General features: G+C 42.1%; 1 protein-coding gene across 1 annotated transcript; it reads right to left on the reverse strand.

Annotated features, from left to right (window-relative positions):
• Positions 1–9,110: 9,110 nt before the first annotated feature.
• On the reverse strand, positions 9,111–18,735 carry ctxn3 (cortexin 3). The gene is made up of 2 exons (XM_084399801.1): positions 18,495–18,735; positions 9,111–10,785 (listed from the first exon to the last, which is right to left on the reverse strand). Exons 1-2 carry the CDS (start codon positions 18,523–18,525, stop codon positions 10,469–10,471), a joined length of 348 nt encoding a protein of 115 aa, XP_084255927.1. The 5' UTR covers positions 18,526–18,735; the 3' UTR covers positions 9,111–10,468.
• Between the last annotated feature and the right edge of the window lie 604 nt (positions 18,736–19,339).

The following is a 19,339-nucleotide window of genomic DNA, read 5'->3' on the forward strand; positions in this document are numbered from 1 at the left end:
CTGTTTTGTCTGATTTGCAATCACCTGAAAAAGGTAAGAACAATTATGGCAAGTGACAAGCGTTTCAAGAAGTGTGTGGATCCGTGTCTCAGGTTTCTTACACCAGATGACACACACAACTTGTGCGTCTATTGTTTGGGCACGCACAATCAGCTGTTGAGAGACCTGATTGTGCAGAACGTGAGAGTTTTCCTTTTAGAAAACTCCGATCTCGTCGGGCCCTCTTCTCGGGCCCAGTGGTTCGGGTCCGGCTCGTGCTGAGGCACTGCGGAGACTCGGATCATGGGGTTCCCAGATGGAGCTCGCGGACGAGTTTGAACCCGAGAGAGCAGGAGAGGGCTGATGAGGGTGAAGAGGAGGTACCACCTGAACCCTCACAGCCTCCCTGCCCCACGTATGATGAGCTGTTGGGTGTTTTGGAGCGCGCTTCGACGAGGCTTCAGCTGGTGTGGGAGCGCGTGAAGGAAGGAGCCGTTCGCGGCAGGCTGGATGAGCGGTTCCTTCCTGGCCATGACTCCCCAGCTCCCGTGAGCCTTCCATTCCTGCCCGATCTACACACTGAGATCAAGAAGGCATGGACAGAACCATCGTCAGCAGCGAGCAAACTACGCTGATGTTGAGGGGATGTGTGAATATGTGTCGATGCCCCCAATCAACGAGACGTTCGCGAACTATCTCGCTGCTGGAGAGGCATAGCTTTTGGGTGGTAGGCCTTCATTTTAAGAATATAATGAAGGGCGCCGCTCTACGGGCAATTGGATGATCTTGGTAGGTCTTTGTTATAAGGTTGTTTAACTTTAGACCTTGCTTTCCTGTTTAGAAAGTATTAAGGGGTATGTTTGATAGGTATTAAATTAGGAATTTAGGGCCCTGAAGTTCCCGTTTTTATAGGTAGGCTTGCATACCTTATCATAGGCCTCCTCTTCGCCTTCGCCGCTTTGTACCCCCAGTCTGACAGGCGGGTCTGTGACCAGCGCCGAGAATGGCTGCAGGACCGGATGGCTGCTTGCCTGTGCTGGGTTACCTCCACCCCCCACTCCCCTGCCCTGTTGCAAGTCTTGTGTGTTCATGTTGTAGAGTGTACTGATTATGTGCTTATGTTGCTGAGGTGTTTTTTTCCTGTTCCCACACTGTACTCCTCACAGGAGCATAGTCTGGGGGTTGCCTTCATCTCATAATCATCCCACTGTGCATGTGAGCTTCAAACTGTCGTCGGCCTCATAGCTGAGGCCTCCATTTCCCTTGGGCTTAATGGGTTTTTTTTGGTTACCCACAGCTCTAGTCTATTCACCCTGCACCACTGGGGCTCTTTTCAGAAATCCCTCTCATTGGGGCGAGTTTGAGTACACTCCCTTAGAGCCTAAGCATGCCATGGGCTGACGCTTTTGATAATTGAAGTTGTAGGCCTTTCTATAGGCCTCCTCGATAGTCAGGTAGCGTAAGATTGTACTCCCCTTGTTTAAAGGGTCGATAGCGCTCTAGCTGAGTACACTGTCCATTGGCAATGTAAAGTAGGAAAAACCTATGATAACAAGTATCGCTATCAAGTAGTAGGCTTTCACAGGCCTCCTTGAAGTTGGTTCTACTATCTTGTGGGGTTTTAGCAATAAATAAGATCATCACATTGTAGGCTCCCTTTGAGCCTCCCTGATTCTAGCCCAGAGCCTGGTCAAATATACATATATTTGAAGGACTCTCACGAGGCCTCCCTGCTAGATTAGCTTTTCTTTTAGTGGTAAAAGCATGTTTAGTGGATTGTTGAAAGCATGTTGCATACTGGCATTAGATAGTAGTCTTATAGTTTGATAATTAAATACAATTAAATACAAACAGTTCTAAAGCAGGATAAAACCTTGTATGTGGTTCTTCACTTCATGTTTTTAGAGATTAAAAGCTTAAACAAGAATCTCTAGTTTTCATTCTTGCTGTTACTTTTACTTCTTTAATACTCAAGTACAATTTTAATGTGGTACTTTTTTACTTTTACTCAAGTACGATTCTGGCCAGATACTTTTACTTTTAATTGAGTAAAATTTTCCCTCAGTACTTTCACTTGAGTAACATTTTTGAGTACTTTTTACACTTCTGTCAGTGTCTCAATTCACTCACTTATTCATTCACTCAGTCAGGGGGACTATAGAGAGCTATGAAGGGAATAGTGAATGAGGGTGTAGGGTGTGATTGGGAACACAGCCTCTGAGTGTTGACTTTGAGCGCTGTTAATTCACACTATATTCCTGTAGGATATTTTCTCCAAAATGACAAAGATTAACCAGAATGCATTGTTTTCTACGGTATATTACTGTTTTAATGGAAAATGGTATGATACTGTCAGAATTTGGCCTTTTTTTACAGCAAGGGTTAACAGTGTAGTTAAGGCCAGTTACTGGACTGCATTTGTTCTGCCTCTAAAAGACGGTGAGAAGACCTCCTTTCTTGTTGACATCACTGTTTTACAGTGTATCTTCCTGCTGTTCTGTTTCCTCCTTTAGTGTGCCGAGGCTTTCAGAGCTACAGAAGTTCATCCTGGGAAGACGAGGCTCAACAGCAGTGCGCTGGAATTTACAAGGTCTTCACGTCTATGGCCTGTTGTTAAAGTTAACATTCAAATGCAAATGCTGGCAGGGGTTTAATGTAATCAATAAAACTCTTGGACTGGAGTGATTAGGAAAAGGTTACTCCTGTTATGAACTGCATGTCCAGACGGTGCGCATACAGAGCTGTGGAAAACTCATACACACATTGGATGCTTCACAAACACATTTGTTTTAAGATGGTTATTTGTATCTTTAGCCTCAGTGTGCCATCAGGATATATCAGTTTTAGATGTTTAAAAAATCTCTTTTGCAAATATTGTTTAAAAAAATCCCAAGTCCCAAAGTCACAGGTCTGTGAAACTGTTTCAGTGTGCTGTCTCTAAATCACACAGCCAACATATGGAAATACTGCTATTTTAGTCCAATAGCAGTTGGAATAAAAGTCTTACCAAATATAAGACGACTTTTATTCCAACTGCTATTGGTTTTTTAAATGGGATCTTAAGATGAATCTTATATTTTTCTTAAGAATTGTGTAGGTTTTGATGTAGGTTTTAAAACTGATGTTATTTTTTGTTTTTTTTGTATTGTTTGTTGAGCCTTTGTCTAAAGACAATTTTTCTACCAATAAAGAGTCTTTATTGTCTACTTTATAGACAATACAGTTTGTTGAATTTTGTTTTTGAACTGAATCCTGTGATATCTTCATCTGAGATCAGCATAGATGTGTGCTTTGCTGCCTGTGCGTTTCATACCAATAAAATGGCGTCTGAAAGGTGGGATTGGCATTGTGTAGTTTCATCATTTAATTTAATTTCTAGTGATAAATTAGTATTGTAGCAATTAAATATTCGCTTAGTTGTCACCTAAACTCTCTCTATTTTGTATGATGTTTTATTTATTTCCATATATTTATGATCAATATATTATATGGTGTAAATATACTGAAAATAAATATCAAGAATAATACATTACATTAATATTGAATAATACATAAGATTGACACTTTTTAATATATCGAAAAATATATTTACACTGTAAAATGTCATTACATAGATGAGCATACTTCGAAAACATGTGGAAAAAGGAGGTTTTACTCAAAGTTGTAATCTGCTAAACAAAGACATATAGAGTCGGGACAATAGGCTGTGCATTTATTTGTATTTATTAAACTGCAAAGACTTTGTGCATGTCTGAAACTTAACAAAGAATAAAAAATAACACTGCAATATATTACAGCCTGTTAAATAAAGCAACATGCAGTATATTCTTAATGGTTCTTGGTCTTCTGCTGGACTGAAGCACAGGCTCGACTCTTCAACACAATGGTGACACACAAAAAACTCAGACAACAGAAACACTTTAAACCCCAGCAGAACATTAAACTCTCAGATCTCAGCAGAGGAGGGTTAAACAACCAACAACACAAACAGCATTACCAGCTCCACTTATTACTGACAGTTTGACTTTATTTCTGTCAGATGTCTACTGAGAATTAACAGAGATGTTGATGATTCAACCAATCAGATGTTGATGATTTATTGAATAGAATGGTAACACTTTACAATAAGGTTCATTAGTTGACATTAGTTAACATGAACTAAGAACGAACAATACGAACAATAAATGCTGGGTATGATCTGATGGGTATTTACTGATGATGTCATAGTCATCATTGAATATCCTAGATCACAGATTTAAACCCAAGGTGTATTACAACAGGCTGTCAGATCATAAAATAATAAACCCTGTGAAATTATAACAAGAGATCAAACACTGATTGTTGTGATGATCGGATACTTTAACACATTGTGCACAAAACACTTTTGAACCACTGCCATAGTCACACACAGACATCAAGAATCAGCTTCTGAATCTTAACAATGGTGACATGCTTCATGCTGCAATGCATGCTGGGAACTATGGATGCGTTTTATACTATGGTAGCTCCCAGAATGCATTGCAGCATGAAGCATTTGAACCGTTTTGTGCACAATGTGTTTCTTGTTATAGTTTTGCAGTGTTTAAAAATTCAATATTTAAAACACATTTTTGATCAGTGATAAAGTTTGGGATGTGATCTGTAACTCAGTACAGTTATTTATGATTACAACATCATCAAAAAATGCCCAGCAGATTCTCCACATAATTTCTCTTTGCTAGTCATTTTAACCACAATGACTGTGTCTTATAAACATATAGTTATAGCAGGCAGAGAAAGAGAGCCCAACTACTGCAAAACACTGACCTCCATCATGGTGACTGTAAAATTATATTCTTTTCAATAAATCATCAACATCTAAACCTCTGTTAATTCTCAATAAGAACTTCAGTGGACGTCTGACAGAAATAAAGTCAAACTGTCAGTAATAAGTGGAGCTGGTAATGCTGTTTGTGTTGTTTAACCCTCCTCTGCTGAGATCTGAGAGTGTTTAATGTTCTGCTGGGGTTTAAAGTGTTTCTGTTGTCTGAGTTTTGTGTGTGTCACCATTGTGCGTAGTCCAAGTCCAAGACTTCGGCTGGATTGCGGGTGTAAGCCTTGGTTGCACCGTGAGTCTGTTGAATTGCAGTTTTATTGTAGAAATGAGCATGAGTGAAACCTTGCAGTATGTTGGTGAATATACGAGTGTGTGAATTATGTACATTCCTCTCTCTGTCTGAAACTGCTGAGTTACGTTCATATTATGTTCATATCTCTCTCTATCTGAGCCCTGCTGAGGAGAACGCTGAAGAAGAGAACGCCGAAGAAGAGAACGTGGAAGAAGAGAACGCGGAAGCTGTGAATTATGTACATTCCTCTCTCTGTCTGAAACTGCTGAGTTACGTTCATATTATGTTCATATCTCTCTCTGTCTGAGCCCTGCTGAGGAGAACGCCGAAGAAGAGAACGCGGAAGCTGTGAATTATGTTCATTCCTCTCTCTGTCTGAAACTGCTGAGTTACGTTCATATGTTCATATCTCTCTCTGTCTGAGTCCTGTTGAGGAGAACGCTGAAGAAGAGAACGCGGAAGAAGAGAACGCCGAAGCTGTGAATTATGTTCATTCCTCTCTCTGTCTGAAACTGCTGAGTTACGTTCATATTATTTTCATATCTCTCTCTGTCTGAGCCCCGAAAAAGAGAATGCTGAAGAGACTTCTAAGATTGTTTTTATTATTTAATAAAGAACATATTTATTTTTAATTCTGTGTCAGCCTCCTTCGTGTTCACGGTCAGCTCCTCAGGGGCGGTACGCAAACTATGGGTGGGCGGCCTGCTGGCGCTCGCCCTGGCCTGTGACACTCATCCTGCTGGATCTGCTGCTTTTGACACAGTCAACCACCAGATACTCCTGTCAAGACGAAGGGCATCTCAGGAACTGCACTCCAGTGGTTTAAGTCTTACCTCTCAGGTAGGTCCTTCAGGGTGTATGGATGGGTGAGGTGTCTAAGTCACAACTTCTATAGCTACTGGAGTGCCTCAGGGCTCAGTGCTGGGGCCGCTTCTCTTCTCCATCTACATGTCATCACTAGGATCTGTGATTCAGAAACATGGCTTTTCCTATCATTGCTACGCTGATGACACACAACTCTACCTCTAATGAGAGGTAGAGTTGTGTGTCATCAGCGTAGCAGTGATAGGAAAAGCCATGTTTGATGATCCGACATGATGATCCGACAGTTGCTGCTCGCATCTCAGCCTGTCTGACAGACATTTCTGGCTGGATAAAGGACCACAACCTTCAACTAAACCTTGCTAAGACAGAGCTGCTTGTGGTCTCAGCCAACCCAACACTTCAGCACGACTTCTCTATAAAGCTAGGTTCGTCAACCATATCTCCCTCCAGGACGGCCAGGAATCTTGGAGTTGTGATTGATGATCAGTTAAGCTTCGCAGACCATATTACTACAACAGCCCGGTCCAGCAGATTTGCTTTAAACAACATTAGGAAGATCAGACCCTTCCTATCAGAGCAGGCCACAGAACTCCTTGTCCAAGCGCTTGTTCTCTCCAGACTGGACTATTGTAATGCTGTCTTAGTGGGCCTTCCGGCATGTACTATCAAGCCTTTGCAACTGATCCAGAATGCAGCAGCGAGGGTGGTCTTCAACGAGCCGAAGAAAGCACACGTCACTCCTCTCTTCATCAGTTTGCAATGGCTGCCAATAGATTGGCATCAAATTCAAGGCACTGATGTTTGCCTACAAGACAACCACTGGGTCTGCACCAATATACCTAAACTCGCTAGTTCAGACCTATGCGCCCTCCAGAAGCTTGTGTTCTGCAAGTGAACGACGCCTCGTGGTGCCATCATCCCGAAGAGGCACGAAATCACTCTCACGGACCTTTTCCTGGACCGGTCCCAGCTGAGTCTAGCCATTTTCAAAAAATGTCTAAAGACACATCTTTTTCATCAGCACCTGGCCAATTAATACTAGCACTTACCTTACCTTTTCTATTCTATACTATTTATTTTGTTTTTCTGATAAAAAAAACAACCTTGCTATGTGTACTGTGCTAGACTAACTGAGACTTATTACAGCACTTGTATACTGTTGCCCTCTTGTTGGTCTGATTGCTTCGATTGTTCTCCTCATTTGTAAGTCGCTTTGGATAAAAGTGTCTGCTAAATGATTAAATGTAAATGTGAATGTAACTGAGTTGAATAACAGCACTATTGTCTTCAGCAGAGCTGCTTATAGCTGAATTGAACTTATTTCATGAATTAAACTTTACACAGTTGTTGAACTGAACTGAATTCTTCCTGAACTGACTTGAGTGGAATAATGGCGCTATTGTCTTGCTAGAGCTGCTTAACAGAGCTTGTTTGCATGATTGAATCTGTAACTTTCCAGTTTATTATTGTGAAGCTGCTTTAAAACAATTTGTATTGTATAATGTGCTATAAAAGATAATGGTTACCTGACTTAACTTGACTCTCTCATCAGTGACAATATTTATACCCATGTACACACTCACACACTCTGTCTGGTCAGGTCAGTCACTCCCTCGGACGTCCGCTGAGATATTACAGTGTTACTCGATCCTCTGGTCCAGTGTTTCCTCCATGTTCGGCTCCATGGGCTCTACTTCTCCATCTGCTCCATTGATCTGTTCATCTTCATGGTCTGTGCCGCAAAAACAAAGGCTGTATTCACCCAAGCTAAGTGTTTCCTCATGTGTTTGTGTACCTCACCACTTCTTTCATGCATTGCAAGTTTACTTCAAGAAATCAAGACGTTTCATTCATCCTCTCCATCTCTGAATTCATGACACCGTAATGATAAGACACAAAGATGTTTTGTTTTAAAGTAAATGTAAGGTCGGAACTTCTAAATATATTCCTATTTTTGCAACTTAATAATAATTTGTAAGTGTATGAGTTGTTGATTTCATATGAAATGCTTCATTCATTCATTGTTGGTTAAAGAAGCTTTAAAAAGCCTCACTTTTGTTTCATAATTCCCATGGACCATGAACCATGCACACATCCACTCATTCTCCAAACCGCTTGCCCTATAGGGTCGCAGGGGTGCTGTTTTGAATTAAACATTAAAGGCATCCAAGTTGTTGTTTAATAAAAGTGGATGTGCAAAATATGCAAATAAAGCAGTGTGTTAATATGAACAAACTAAATATTACAACATTGCTGTCTTTCCAATAATGGAAGGCAGCGTTTCTCATCTCCGGGCCTCGGGACCCCCCTCACAGAAAGTCTCACTTATTAAAACACCTGATTCAGCTCATCAGCTTTTTAGTGTGTTGAATATTGAGACATCTGAATCATTCTGGGAGGCAGCGGGTCCCCGAGGACTGGAGATGAGCAACACTGTTCCATTAACCCCCAAACTGTCTGAACAAATAGAAAATAGAACATGAATTTTATTGGACTAAAATAACCCAAACCATAAGAAGAGAGTTTGAGAAGCCCTGCACAGCCTCTGTCTGTGATAAGTGTGTGTTGACCTGGATCTGGAGGACTGATGCTGCCCTCTGTTGGGTTCTGTAGACACACACACAGAGGCTGTGTGTATAGACACACCATCTCTTGAAACCACAAACAAACACTAATATTGATAAAAATGAGAGCATTTATAGCTTCATTCCATGAGAAACATCTCACATGTTGTATACTTTTCCATCTCTTCAATAATAATGTAAGTAATAATAAACTTACAATTAGTCAGATGTCACTGCTGTTACCTGTAGAAATAAAATAGTTCTCCATAATCTTGAGAAAAGAAGTAAAGTTTCAAATAAAATCTACCTTTGATTATAGGGAGAATGTCTAGACCTGAGAGAAACCCCAAGACTTGAAATATGTGTCAAATATATAATATGTGCAGCGTTGAGGGGCTCCACGAACAGTGTTGGGAACCACTGAGGAATCATAAGATGAATTTAACGATCTATATCTCAGCGTCTGAACCACCAGACTCTTAAAACTTCTTTTTTAAAACTTGAAGAAATTATAATGTTTGTGTAGGATCACTATTAATCTGACTCAAAGCTTGTACAATACAAATATGTATTCTGAATCATCTTGGCGATGTTGTTCAAACACTGCTGATATTAAAGAAGGAAATGCCATTTATACTTGCATTGGAAACATTTTATTATTCATCTCTCTGAAACATAAATGGGTTGGGAAAACAAATGTGTTTTTTAATGACACCATTATATGCACAAAGCATTATAATTCTGAATCATTTTCTGTTCGAATATACTGGTGCTCATACATTTATTACTCCTCTTACTGCACAGACATTTGTTTCTTACAACAGTACGAAGGTCTAAACACAAATTCTCATTGATTTGAGGCTCCACATACTGTCCTATTCAACACATTAAGCTCACAGACAGTGTTTAGTGCTTCGTATCATGGAAAGAGCAGCAGGGGAACATTGAACACCGTCTGTTCACTCCAATACTTCAGTCTCTCAAAAACAAATGAGCAGCTTTGGATCGTTAAATCTTTATTATGACATGATAAAACGTTCTTTACTAAGTGCTCTAAAGCTTGCCGGCTCTTTCACAGTGACAGCAGGTACAATGAATTAGTGCAACAAAAACCATCACAATCATCAATGAGATGAAATATGATAGACAGAGCGTTCTCGATCGACACCATCATCAAGATCAGGGTTTGACTCAAAGGCTCAAACGGGTCGAGCAGCTTCACATTATGATGGTTCTGCTGATGGCAGCTTCGCATGGTAAGGCTCACGAAACTACAGCCTATGAATACAGATATAGATGAGATCTAAGATCAGAGTATTTGTTGTGCTGTAAGGCTGACAAATCCTGCGATTACTACCATGAATTATGAGATTTCAAATGTTCAGAACCTGTGAAGACACATTTTACACAACGAATCAACAGCTCATCTAACAGCCTAGCCTAACTTTGTATTTACATCCCCTAAATATTTCTAAAAAGGCCCTGGATGAGCCCAGAAGCACTGCAGTGATGAAACATGTAAACTCTGACAGTGGTCGATTACAGTGCATGTTTTTAAGGCTATTTTGACAAAAGCGTCAGAGGTGTTTATGAAGTGCTTATAAACGGTTTAGAAAGAGCTTCTCTTCTAGAGATTTGTACTTGGCAGTTAACGACAGCACAGATATGAGGAAAATAGGATTTGGAAGGGGGGGTTTGGGGGGGTATAAAAGAGGGCTACCCTGTGTCCCAAAGAGCTCAACATCCATTCAGTCTGTAACAAAGCATTGCACACGACTTTCTGAAACAACATCGTATATGTGGATGGCAGTGAGTTGGTGTGTGTGTTCATCATTTTCACAAGCTTGTGGTGGAGCTGCTCAAATGCAGAATTACTGTATTCTTGATGTATTTCTTCTACACAGTGTGTCATGTGTTTGTGAATGACTTTAGGATGTTCAGCAGAAAGGTTGTTTGCCTTCATCATCATCATCATGTGTGTGTGTGTGTCTTCTAAGCCAGTGTGTTATCAAACTGTCCCTTCTCGAGGCCGTCCAGCCCGTCGGCCCATGTGGAGGTGGGCATGCTGCGGTATGGGTCCAGCAGGATTCGGAAGCAGCGCACGATCAGCATGCAGAGGAAGACGAAGAGGAGGATGACGAAGGCGAAGGTGGTCTTCTGCTCCAGGGTCACGCCGGCCACAGGACCCGCCGTCTGCAGGGAGGAGGTGAACGGCTCGGCCTCCATCAGCCAGGAGATCTGCAGCGGCTCGTCCCACAGCAGACGCTCACGCATCCTCACGCGCCCCACATCCTTCACACGGACCTCATCTACACACACACACACACATACACACACACACACACACACACACACACACCTTTAAACTTTCTTAACCGGTAGATTAAACAATATAGCCTCAAGTAACTATCAAGCACAAGCAGATTCGACCCAAACTGGATACATCACAGTCTTGAGTCATTTGTGAAGTTATTGCGCCACTAACAGTTAGTTGATTTGAGTAAAAATTTGTCTGAAGGTAAGTAGAGACAATTGTTTTTACACATCTAAGAACTGGAAAACTTAGCAAGCATCTAAATCTATCTTTATTGCTTTTGTTCACATTCACCCTGAACCCGAGAGATGTGATGTGCGCAAGAACATAGCAGGTGTCCTGCAACACTTTCTCCTTCGATTCGGCTATAAAAAGCCAATCGTCTATGTATGTCAAAATCCGCAGACCTGACATTCTCGGGGGAGCTAAGCCCGCACACAGGCAAAAAGTCCTTGGGCTGAGTGAGAGCCCAAAAGGAAGAAGTGTGAATTCATAACATGTGCCTTGATAGGTGAAACGAAGAAACTTCCTGTGTGGTGGAAAAATGCTTATGTGGAAAAAAAAGCATCTTTCAGATTACGTTTTATGGAACGGGTGAGCGAGCCATGAGTTAACATTCTGAAATTGTATTTCCTCAAATGTTTGATTAACACTCGGAGGTCCTAAATAGGGTGGAGAGAGCCGTCCTTCTTTGGAACCAGGAAAAAATTATTTAAGATAACTTATCAGATTGGGGGGCACCACCTGAATCGCTCCCTGGTTTGGAAGGGAAGAGATTTCCTGTTTCAGAATGTGAGCGGCGCTCTCCTCCGTGTGTGAAGAGAGAACGCCGTTGAAATGCGGGGGTTTTATTACAAACTGCAGTCTGTAGCCCTGCATTATTGTACGCGTCACCCACTCGGGAGCCGAAACAGTTTGCTAAACTGACTCGTAACTCGCGAGTGTCCCCACCTGAGCCGTACGTGTATGCCCAGCTGGCTCATTTGTGGTACAATGGCGCCCTCTAGTGGACGAACTAGGGAGATGGCCTCCTCGTCCTCTGAGACCCCGAGAAGGCCCGCGTCGTCATCGTCACCGGAAACCAGCCGGTTCATCGACGAACGGTTGCCCATGAATGCAGGATTGGGCTTGGTCAGCCCAATTGAGGAACATGGGAGGCCCTCGGTAGCGCATCGTCATCACCGTGTCACCCATCCGAGTCAGAAAGGCAGATCTCGATGCTCAAAGAGCAGATCAGATCTCGAGATCAAAAACACTGTGTCGCGGCAACTTTAAGACAGCGCCACAGGAGTTTCTTAGGCAGCATAAGGCAATGGCTGCAATTCTCTGGGTTCTCCAAAGCCTCTTCTGTGTGCTTGAGGCCCAAGGAGACCACCAAGAATGGGTGAGGGTCTCTCACGGCGATCAGCGCACCACACACGGCCAGGCTGTCTCTGGGAGAAGCAGCAGATTTGGAAAGCGACATACCAGCAAAAAACTGTGAAATTCGTGGCGAGCAGCCGTGGAAATAATGAGAAGAGCATGGGCGACTCAGGATGCAAAACACAACTAAGCTTGGCTGAATAAAAGACTGTCACGTCCGGCTGAGGCTGATCTGGCGATATGTCCTCCTGAAGACACGTAAAACCGCAACTTGATCCTACAGAATTAGTAAATTACAGGCCGACCTTGAATCTACCTTTTCTGTCAAAGATACTAGAAAAGGCAATATCCTCACAACTATGTCCCTCTTTACATTTGCGAAGATTTGGGGAGATTTGGGGTTTGTCAAGATTTAGACCGTATCATAGTACTGAGACAGGCAGCTCTCATTAGAGTCACAAATGATTTCCACAAGGCTCAGTACTAGGACCGGAGATATCATTAGGAAGCATGGGATTAGTTTTCACTGTTATGCTGATGATACTCAGCTCTATATTTCTTCGCGCCTCAACGAAACTTACCAATTCACAAAATTAACGGAATGCATAGCTCATATAAAAAAACTGGATGACTAGAAATTTCCTACTACTTAATTCTGAAAAAACAGAGTTTCTAATTATTGGACAAAAAACGTCCTCACGTAATAATCTAGAATACTGTCTAACACTTGATGGCTGCTCTGTTAAGTCTTCGTCGTCGGTTAGGAACCTGGGTGTGCTCTTTGATACCAATCTTTCATTTGAAAGTCACGCATCTAGTATCTGTAAAACCGCATTCTTCCATCTTAAAAATGTATCTAAATTACGACATTATGCTCTCAATGACAAATGCGTAACAATTAGTTAATGCGCTCATGACATCAAGGCTAGATTATTGTAATGCTATTATGGGTGGTTGCCCTGCACGCTTAATAAACAAACTACAGCTGGTCCAAAACGCAGCAGTTGAGTTCTTACTAGAACCAGGAATTATGACCATATTAGCCCAGTTGTCAACACTGCATTGGCTGCCTATTAAACATCGTATACATTTTAAAATATTGCTGATTACTTACAAAGCACTAAATGGTTTAGCTCCGCAGTACTTGAGCGAGCTCTTAACGCATTATAGTCCTTCACGTCTATTGCGATTTTAAAATTCCGGCCAGTTGATAATACCTAGAATATCAAAATCGACTGCTGGCGGTAGATCCTTCTCCTATTTAGCACCAAAACTTTGGAACAGTCTTCATAACATTGTTGCACCGTTTGCACCTTGGAACCTATTTCAAGGTTTGCGTTCTCGAGCTACCAGGCACTGTTGTTGTGCGGGCCGGAGCGCATTAAGGGTTTTCTGTGAGAACGGTGTCGTGTAAGCGGCCCCTAAGTTAACAACTAATGATCTTTGCAACAGAAATGAATCAATCAAAACTAACTTTAGCTGGACAATAACTTTATTCTAGAGCTGCTGTAAAGCCAAAACAATCTCTGTTACTTTAATTTCCTATTATCACTGTAAAGCTGCTTTGAAACAATCTATATTGTTAAAAGCGCTATATAAATAAAGGTGACTTGATTTGACTAAAGTGAGCAGCATTAAATCCGAACCGAGCTGTGTCAGTGTAGGGATCGCGAGAAGCGAATGTCAACTAGAGAACAGCAGCACATTCAGGCCTTATATGCCCTCAGGTAAGGGGGTGAGGCATTGAGCAGCAGTACAAAGGAGTGGTCCTTGCTGTCACCCGGAGGCAACTGGGAACTGAGAGCTGATCTTGATCACCACAGCAGATTGCCATAACCTCCCTCCAGCCAGACATCGTGCTCTAATCTGCTATCGCAAGAACAGTCATAATGCTGCGTTCACTCCGAACGCGAATTGAGCGTCTGCAGCGAGTGATTTCCATGTTAAGTCAATGAAAAGACTTAGACTTAGACTTGCAGCAGTCTGGAGGTCCTGCTGCAAATAGGCAAATTGTGCGTCTGCCACGATACGTGCGTTACGGGCGAGTGATTTTATTTGGCGCTTTTTGTGCATTCATGCGTTTGAAGCGAATTCGCGTCTGACACCCGAGTTGAAAAATCTGAATTGTGGCGTCTGTTCGCGCCGCGTTAACCGATCAGGAGCCTGCTTACTGCTGTCACGTGGTGAAGTGACAAGATTAGATCAGCCATCTTGCAAACAGACAACCGGCTAGCACTTGCCCCTCCCACAAGAAGAATTTCGCCTCGAATGCGCGTCTATTTCGCTTCAAACGCTCGCTTTATAAGTGGATTCAAAATGTTCAAGCATCCAACTAGACGTGATAAATGCAAATCTGACGGTCAATTCGCGTGTGGTGTGAACGCAGCATTACGGTTGAGCTGACTGTGCCATGGGAAGACAGCCTGGAGTTTGCTTTTGAAAGGAAGAAGGAGAAGTATGCAGATCTTTCAGCTGCATGCACAGAGGCAGGTTGGAGTGCTTTCACCTATCCAGTGGAAGTAGGCTGTCGAGGCTTCACTGGAACCTCCACTCAACGGCTCCTGAAGTCTCTCTGTGTCAGAGGCGCCAGGGTGTCAAAGGCACTAAAAGATCTGGCAGAGAAGGCAGAGCAAGGGAGCTTCTGGCTCTGGCTCTGGAGAAAGGACAAGGTGTGGGGAAGAGGCGGATCCTAGAGCTGGCTGCAACCACTGCAGAAAGTTTTGGTCACTTCAAGTTCATATGCTGTTGTCGGGAACGGATGGGCTATTATCAGAGCACCCGCTCCCGTCCAAAGTACACCAGAGTTACCGACCGTTACCGTCTCTCTCATTGGGAAAATTAAATCCCGTGCCGTAAGCAATTGGATTGGGTCTCGCTGTTCCCGCGGGAGAGCCGAGGGAATGCAGACCTCTATCCTGGAGGCCCACTGTCCTGCAGATTTCAGCTCCAACCTCAATTAAACACACCTGAACCAGCTAATCAAGGTCTTCCTAAGCGCATACTAAACTTCCAGGCAGGTGTCTTGAGGCAAGCTGGAGCTGAACTCTGCAGGACAGTGACGCTCTAGGACCGAGTTTGGTCACCCCTGAGCTAAAACATCTGTAGAAACTTGTCTTTAGACCAGTGTTTCCCAACCCTGATCCTGTAGTACCCCAGCACTGCATAGTTTAGATGTCTCCTTAATCAAACACACCTGATTCAACTCATCAGCTCGTTAGTAAAGAGTCCAAGACAGGGCTGTCCAAACACGAATCACTCGACCCTGACCTGCAGAGTTGAGCTTTTCAATGGTTCTCGGCTTGGGGGATCTCAGTGAATCAGCATGATTCATGGGTTCACACATTCACGTGAATTTATTAAACAATGGTGCAGTGATGAGGTGAGCAGGTAAGGGAGATTCCAGCTGAAGATCTCGGAGGAGACTCAGAGGGAAGGAAGACGCTGAAGATGGGGGAATAGTCCACATAGCAATGAATGAGGTCGGACAATGAACTGTGGTGAGGAGTGTGCATTTGTAGTAGCAGTGATGAGGGTGATAATGACGTCCAGGTGTGTGTGATTGGAGATGGCATGCAGGTGTGTGTGATTGGAGATGACGTGCAGGTGTGTGTGATTGGAGATGACGAGCAGGTGTGTGTGATTGGAGATGACGTGCAGGTGGGGACCAGGAGGGATGCTGGGAAGTGTAGTGCAGAGGATGGTGGCTAGTAGGGCTGGGACGATACACCTATCTCCCGGTTCTATACTATCACGATACTTGGGTGCCGATGCGATATGTATTGCGATTTTTTTTTTTTTTTTTAAGAATTGCGATTCTACAAGAATTGCGATTCGATATTGCAATATATTGCTTTTTTTTTAACACTAGACCATCGGGAAAAGTTAAATCATACACTTATACAGACTGTACATGATGTATAAGATGAGTCATATTTACAAAAACAAATCATCACATCTTTCTGACTTTTATTTCAGGACTATCATACAATACTACAGTCTCTTGAACAAATGATTCAATAACAAATACATTTTTTAACAGTCACTTGTCGCCACTCAGTGGCGAAACAATGTAATCGATAAATGCGTTATTTTAAGCACCAAGTTTCTATCAAAAGCTCATTTTGATCGCTATCGTAGACATCAGTGTTCATTTTTGAACTTTAAACTTTTATCCAAGTACTTCTATGATAATTTTAACTATTGCATCACATAAATAATGATTCTATGAGGTTGAAAAGACTGTTTGTGAAGCTGTTTCATGACAGCTCTCTCAGCGGCAGCAGCAGCACCAACACAGCTTTGAATGTTCCAATATGATTTTGTCCAAGTTTAATAGACAGACGAATTGAAAGATTGCGTGGGTGTTTGAATCGAGATCACAGTCTTGATGAGTGAAAGATGAATCGTGCAGCTCTACTGTCTTATCTCTCTCTCAGTATATGAGCAGCACGAGGGCTTTCCAGTGCTTTCAGTCTCACGTCTCTTCCACGCGTCCACTAGGGATATTACGCCACTCAACACTCATAGATAACGACACATTTCATCCTCTGTTGGAACGAAAGTGGCTAACTTCTGTCAACCTCATCTACAAGCAAGGACAAAAATAAAGCAATTGAATTTTAATTAATATCGATTCTGTATAAAAAAAAATCTATTTTAGAATCGTAACAAAAACAATCGCGATAGCTAGGGCCTAGGGGAATCGAGTTTTTTCTCCCAGCCCTAGTGGCAAGGTGGAAATGTGACACGAAGGTCGTAGCAGCAAACACACTGCGAGATGATCACGATAAACATGACACAGTCAGAAGATTATTGCAGGCTATCTTTGGTTTAGGAGCCACGACCACAGTAGGCTAATCACCACGATTGGTCATCTATCATCTGGGACAGCCCAGAATCATACATTGTGTACCGGGCATGAGTCTATCAGCAGTACATTTACAAGTTTCACAGCATCACTGTGCCGTTTTTGGTCTTTGATCTTTTATTATTACAAATCCTAATCTTTTATGATCAAATGTGCAGAGGTTTTGCCTTTTTTAATAGTTGTCGCTTCTGAAATTCTTATCATTAAATAGTTTTAACACGCTAATTTGGAGGCAGCTCACAGAAAAAGAACTATCCCCCTCTATACACAAATACTACATATGAACTATCCAGGCTTTTTGTCATTAAAATGCCTCCGTTTTGAAGAGAATTTCAGCTCAGACCAATGTTCTCGCCCTCATTTTTTTTCCTTTATCCTGCTATCTGCTCTCCCCCACCTTCTAGGATCGGGAAAAGAGTTGAACCTGTCAGTCATACGGTAAATATCCTATTTTACTTTAAATAGTGCAGGTCAGGACATGGATTGGTGTTGTCTGTAGTCAAATGTAATCTAGTCAAACAAAACAAAATGTCTCATTTCTGACCTCTGGAACACAAAAAACCAGTTGCTGATTTCTAATGTTCTCAAAATGAATATTCTACATTAATATAACATTTAGTACAACCTAAATACGAAATATGTCATTCTTAATGGATATTAATTTAATGGATTAAAGTTTCCTTGGAAGGGGCAAATGAATGCAGATCTTACTGCGGTAAGAGAGAGGGAGAGAGAGAGAGAGAGAGAGAGAGAGAGATGTGGTGTAATTCACTTCAGTACAGAGTAACACAGAAGTCACTGCGTCTCAGAACAGCAGAGAACATGTTCATCTGTCCAGATTACTGATATTTTTGTGTAGAGATATTGACCTCAACTGCAGTTTACATGAAAACAAGTTTACAAGATAATCTAAAAGTGATCAATATAATGTAATCAACAGAAGAACACACACTCACACACACATTATTGTGAAAGCGTGAAGATTCATAATGATGATGTTCTGACTCATAAATGTTAAAGGAAATAAGATGAACTGATCAAATATCCATGAATCTGAATTCTTCTCATATTTTCACATTTTACATATTTAGGTGGAGTCCATTTTTCACCTAGGTTTCATTGCAAGGGCATACCAGGTGAAAAGAGCATGCGAGAGACATGAGAATGTGTGCGAGAGCCGACACCCTTTTTACTGCAGTCAGGTGGTGTGAACATGAACTAGAGTCCACACAGTGTCATATCCACCGACCGCGGGATTATTAGGAAATATGAGCTTTATTGATCTGCCAGAATCACTGAATTAGCGCCGGATGTAAATGCGGTATCTGTCATGATCCATCAACAAGTGAAATGTCAAGAGTCGACAGTACTAGAAGCGATCGAATGACATGAAGAAGAAGGAAAAAAAGAGTCATGTATTGAATAAATGTGCAGATGACAGCTATATGAATGATGTTTGATAGTTTGACTCGCACCTTTGTCTCCCAGTGAGAATGTGGGATCCATTTCCACAGTTAGTCAAATCCAGCGGAATTCGCCCATTCTCGCGTCACATCCACACCAGTCCACAACCGGCGGACAGCGACCGACACCAGAGGGTTCACCTTTGTTAGTTTAAAATAATGAGAGAGATAATACTGTTTCCACTTTATTGCAGAAGCGTGAACGCGACGCTACTGCGCATACGGTCGCGTCGCGCGCCTCTACTCTGTGTGCGCGCGTGAGTGAAAGTTGACGTATGTTGATCCGAATTGATTCATTTTATTGAATCGTTTGGATTGAATCGGACTGAACCGAACCCTTAAATCTCTTACTTAGGGTAGCAGATAAGTCACCAAATGACCAAACCAACTATTTGCTTAATTTATTAGGCTACACATCAGCACCTCTCGATTTATTTTTCAGGTCAAAAGAATCGATTTGTTAAAATGAAATAAAGTATGCTATTCCCAGACTAAATTTGAAGCGTAGCTAAAATCCAATTTAAAGAAAAAAAGAAAACTGGAATAATTTGCACCATCCAAAGATGGGAGAGACTTTGAAAATGTATATCGACAGTGTGTAAAGCATTACACACTAAAAATGACATCAGCTGAAGTTTGAAGGCAAGTCTCATTAACTATGATTGGCTAATTATCTTGTCTTGTCTTGGCTGTTGAAAGCTTAATTGGGATTGGTTGACGGCTGTTCTAAGGCAGGGGTCACCATAGATATCATATAAAGGCTAGATGTCTCGTCCGCGCTGCTGGCCAATGGAGCTCGACATCCGCACACGGCGGCCATCTTACGACAGGGTGCTCGCTCACTCATAACATGGTGC

Source organism: Rutilus rutilus (assembly GCF_951802725.1).
Source record: "Rutilus rutilus genome assembly, chromosome: 25".
NCBI classification, from domain to species: Eukaryota; Metazoa; Chordata; class Actinopteri; order Cypriniformes; family Leuciscidae; genus Rutilus; species Rutilus rutilus.

Bases quoted from the DNA above. Each gene is read 5' to 3' on its own strand.
- ctxn3 (XM_084399801.1), bottom strand. From the start codon at position 18,525: ATGGATCCCACATTCTCACTGGGAGACAAAG. The intron at 10,786-18,494 runs GTGCGAGTCAAA...GTGTGTGTGTAG, and splicing joins ATTCTCACTGGGAGACAAAG to ATGAGGTCCGTGTGAAGGAT.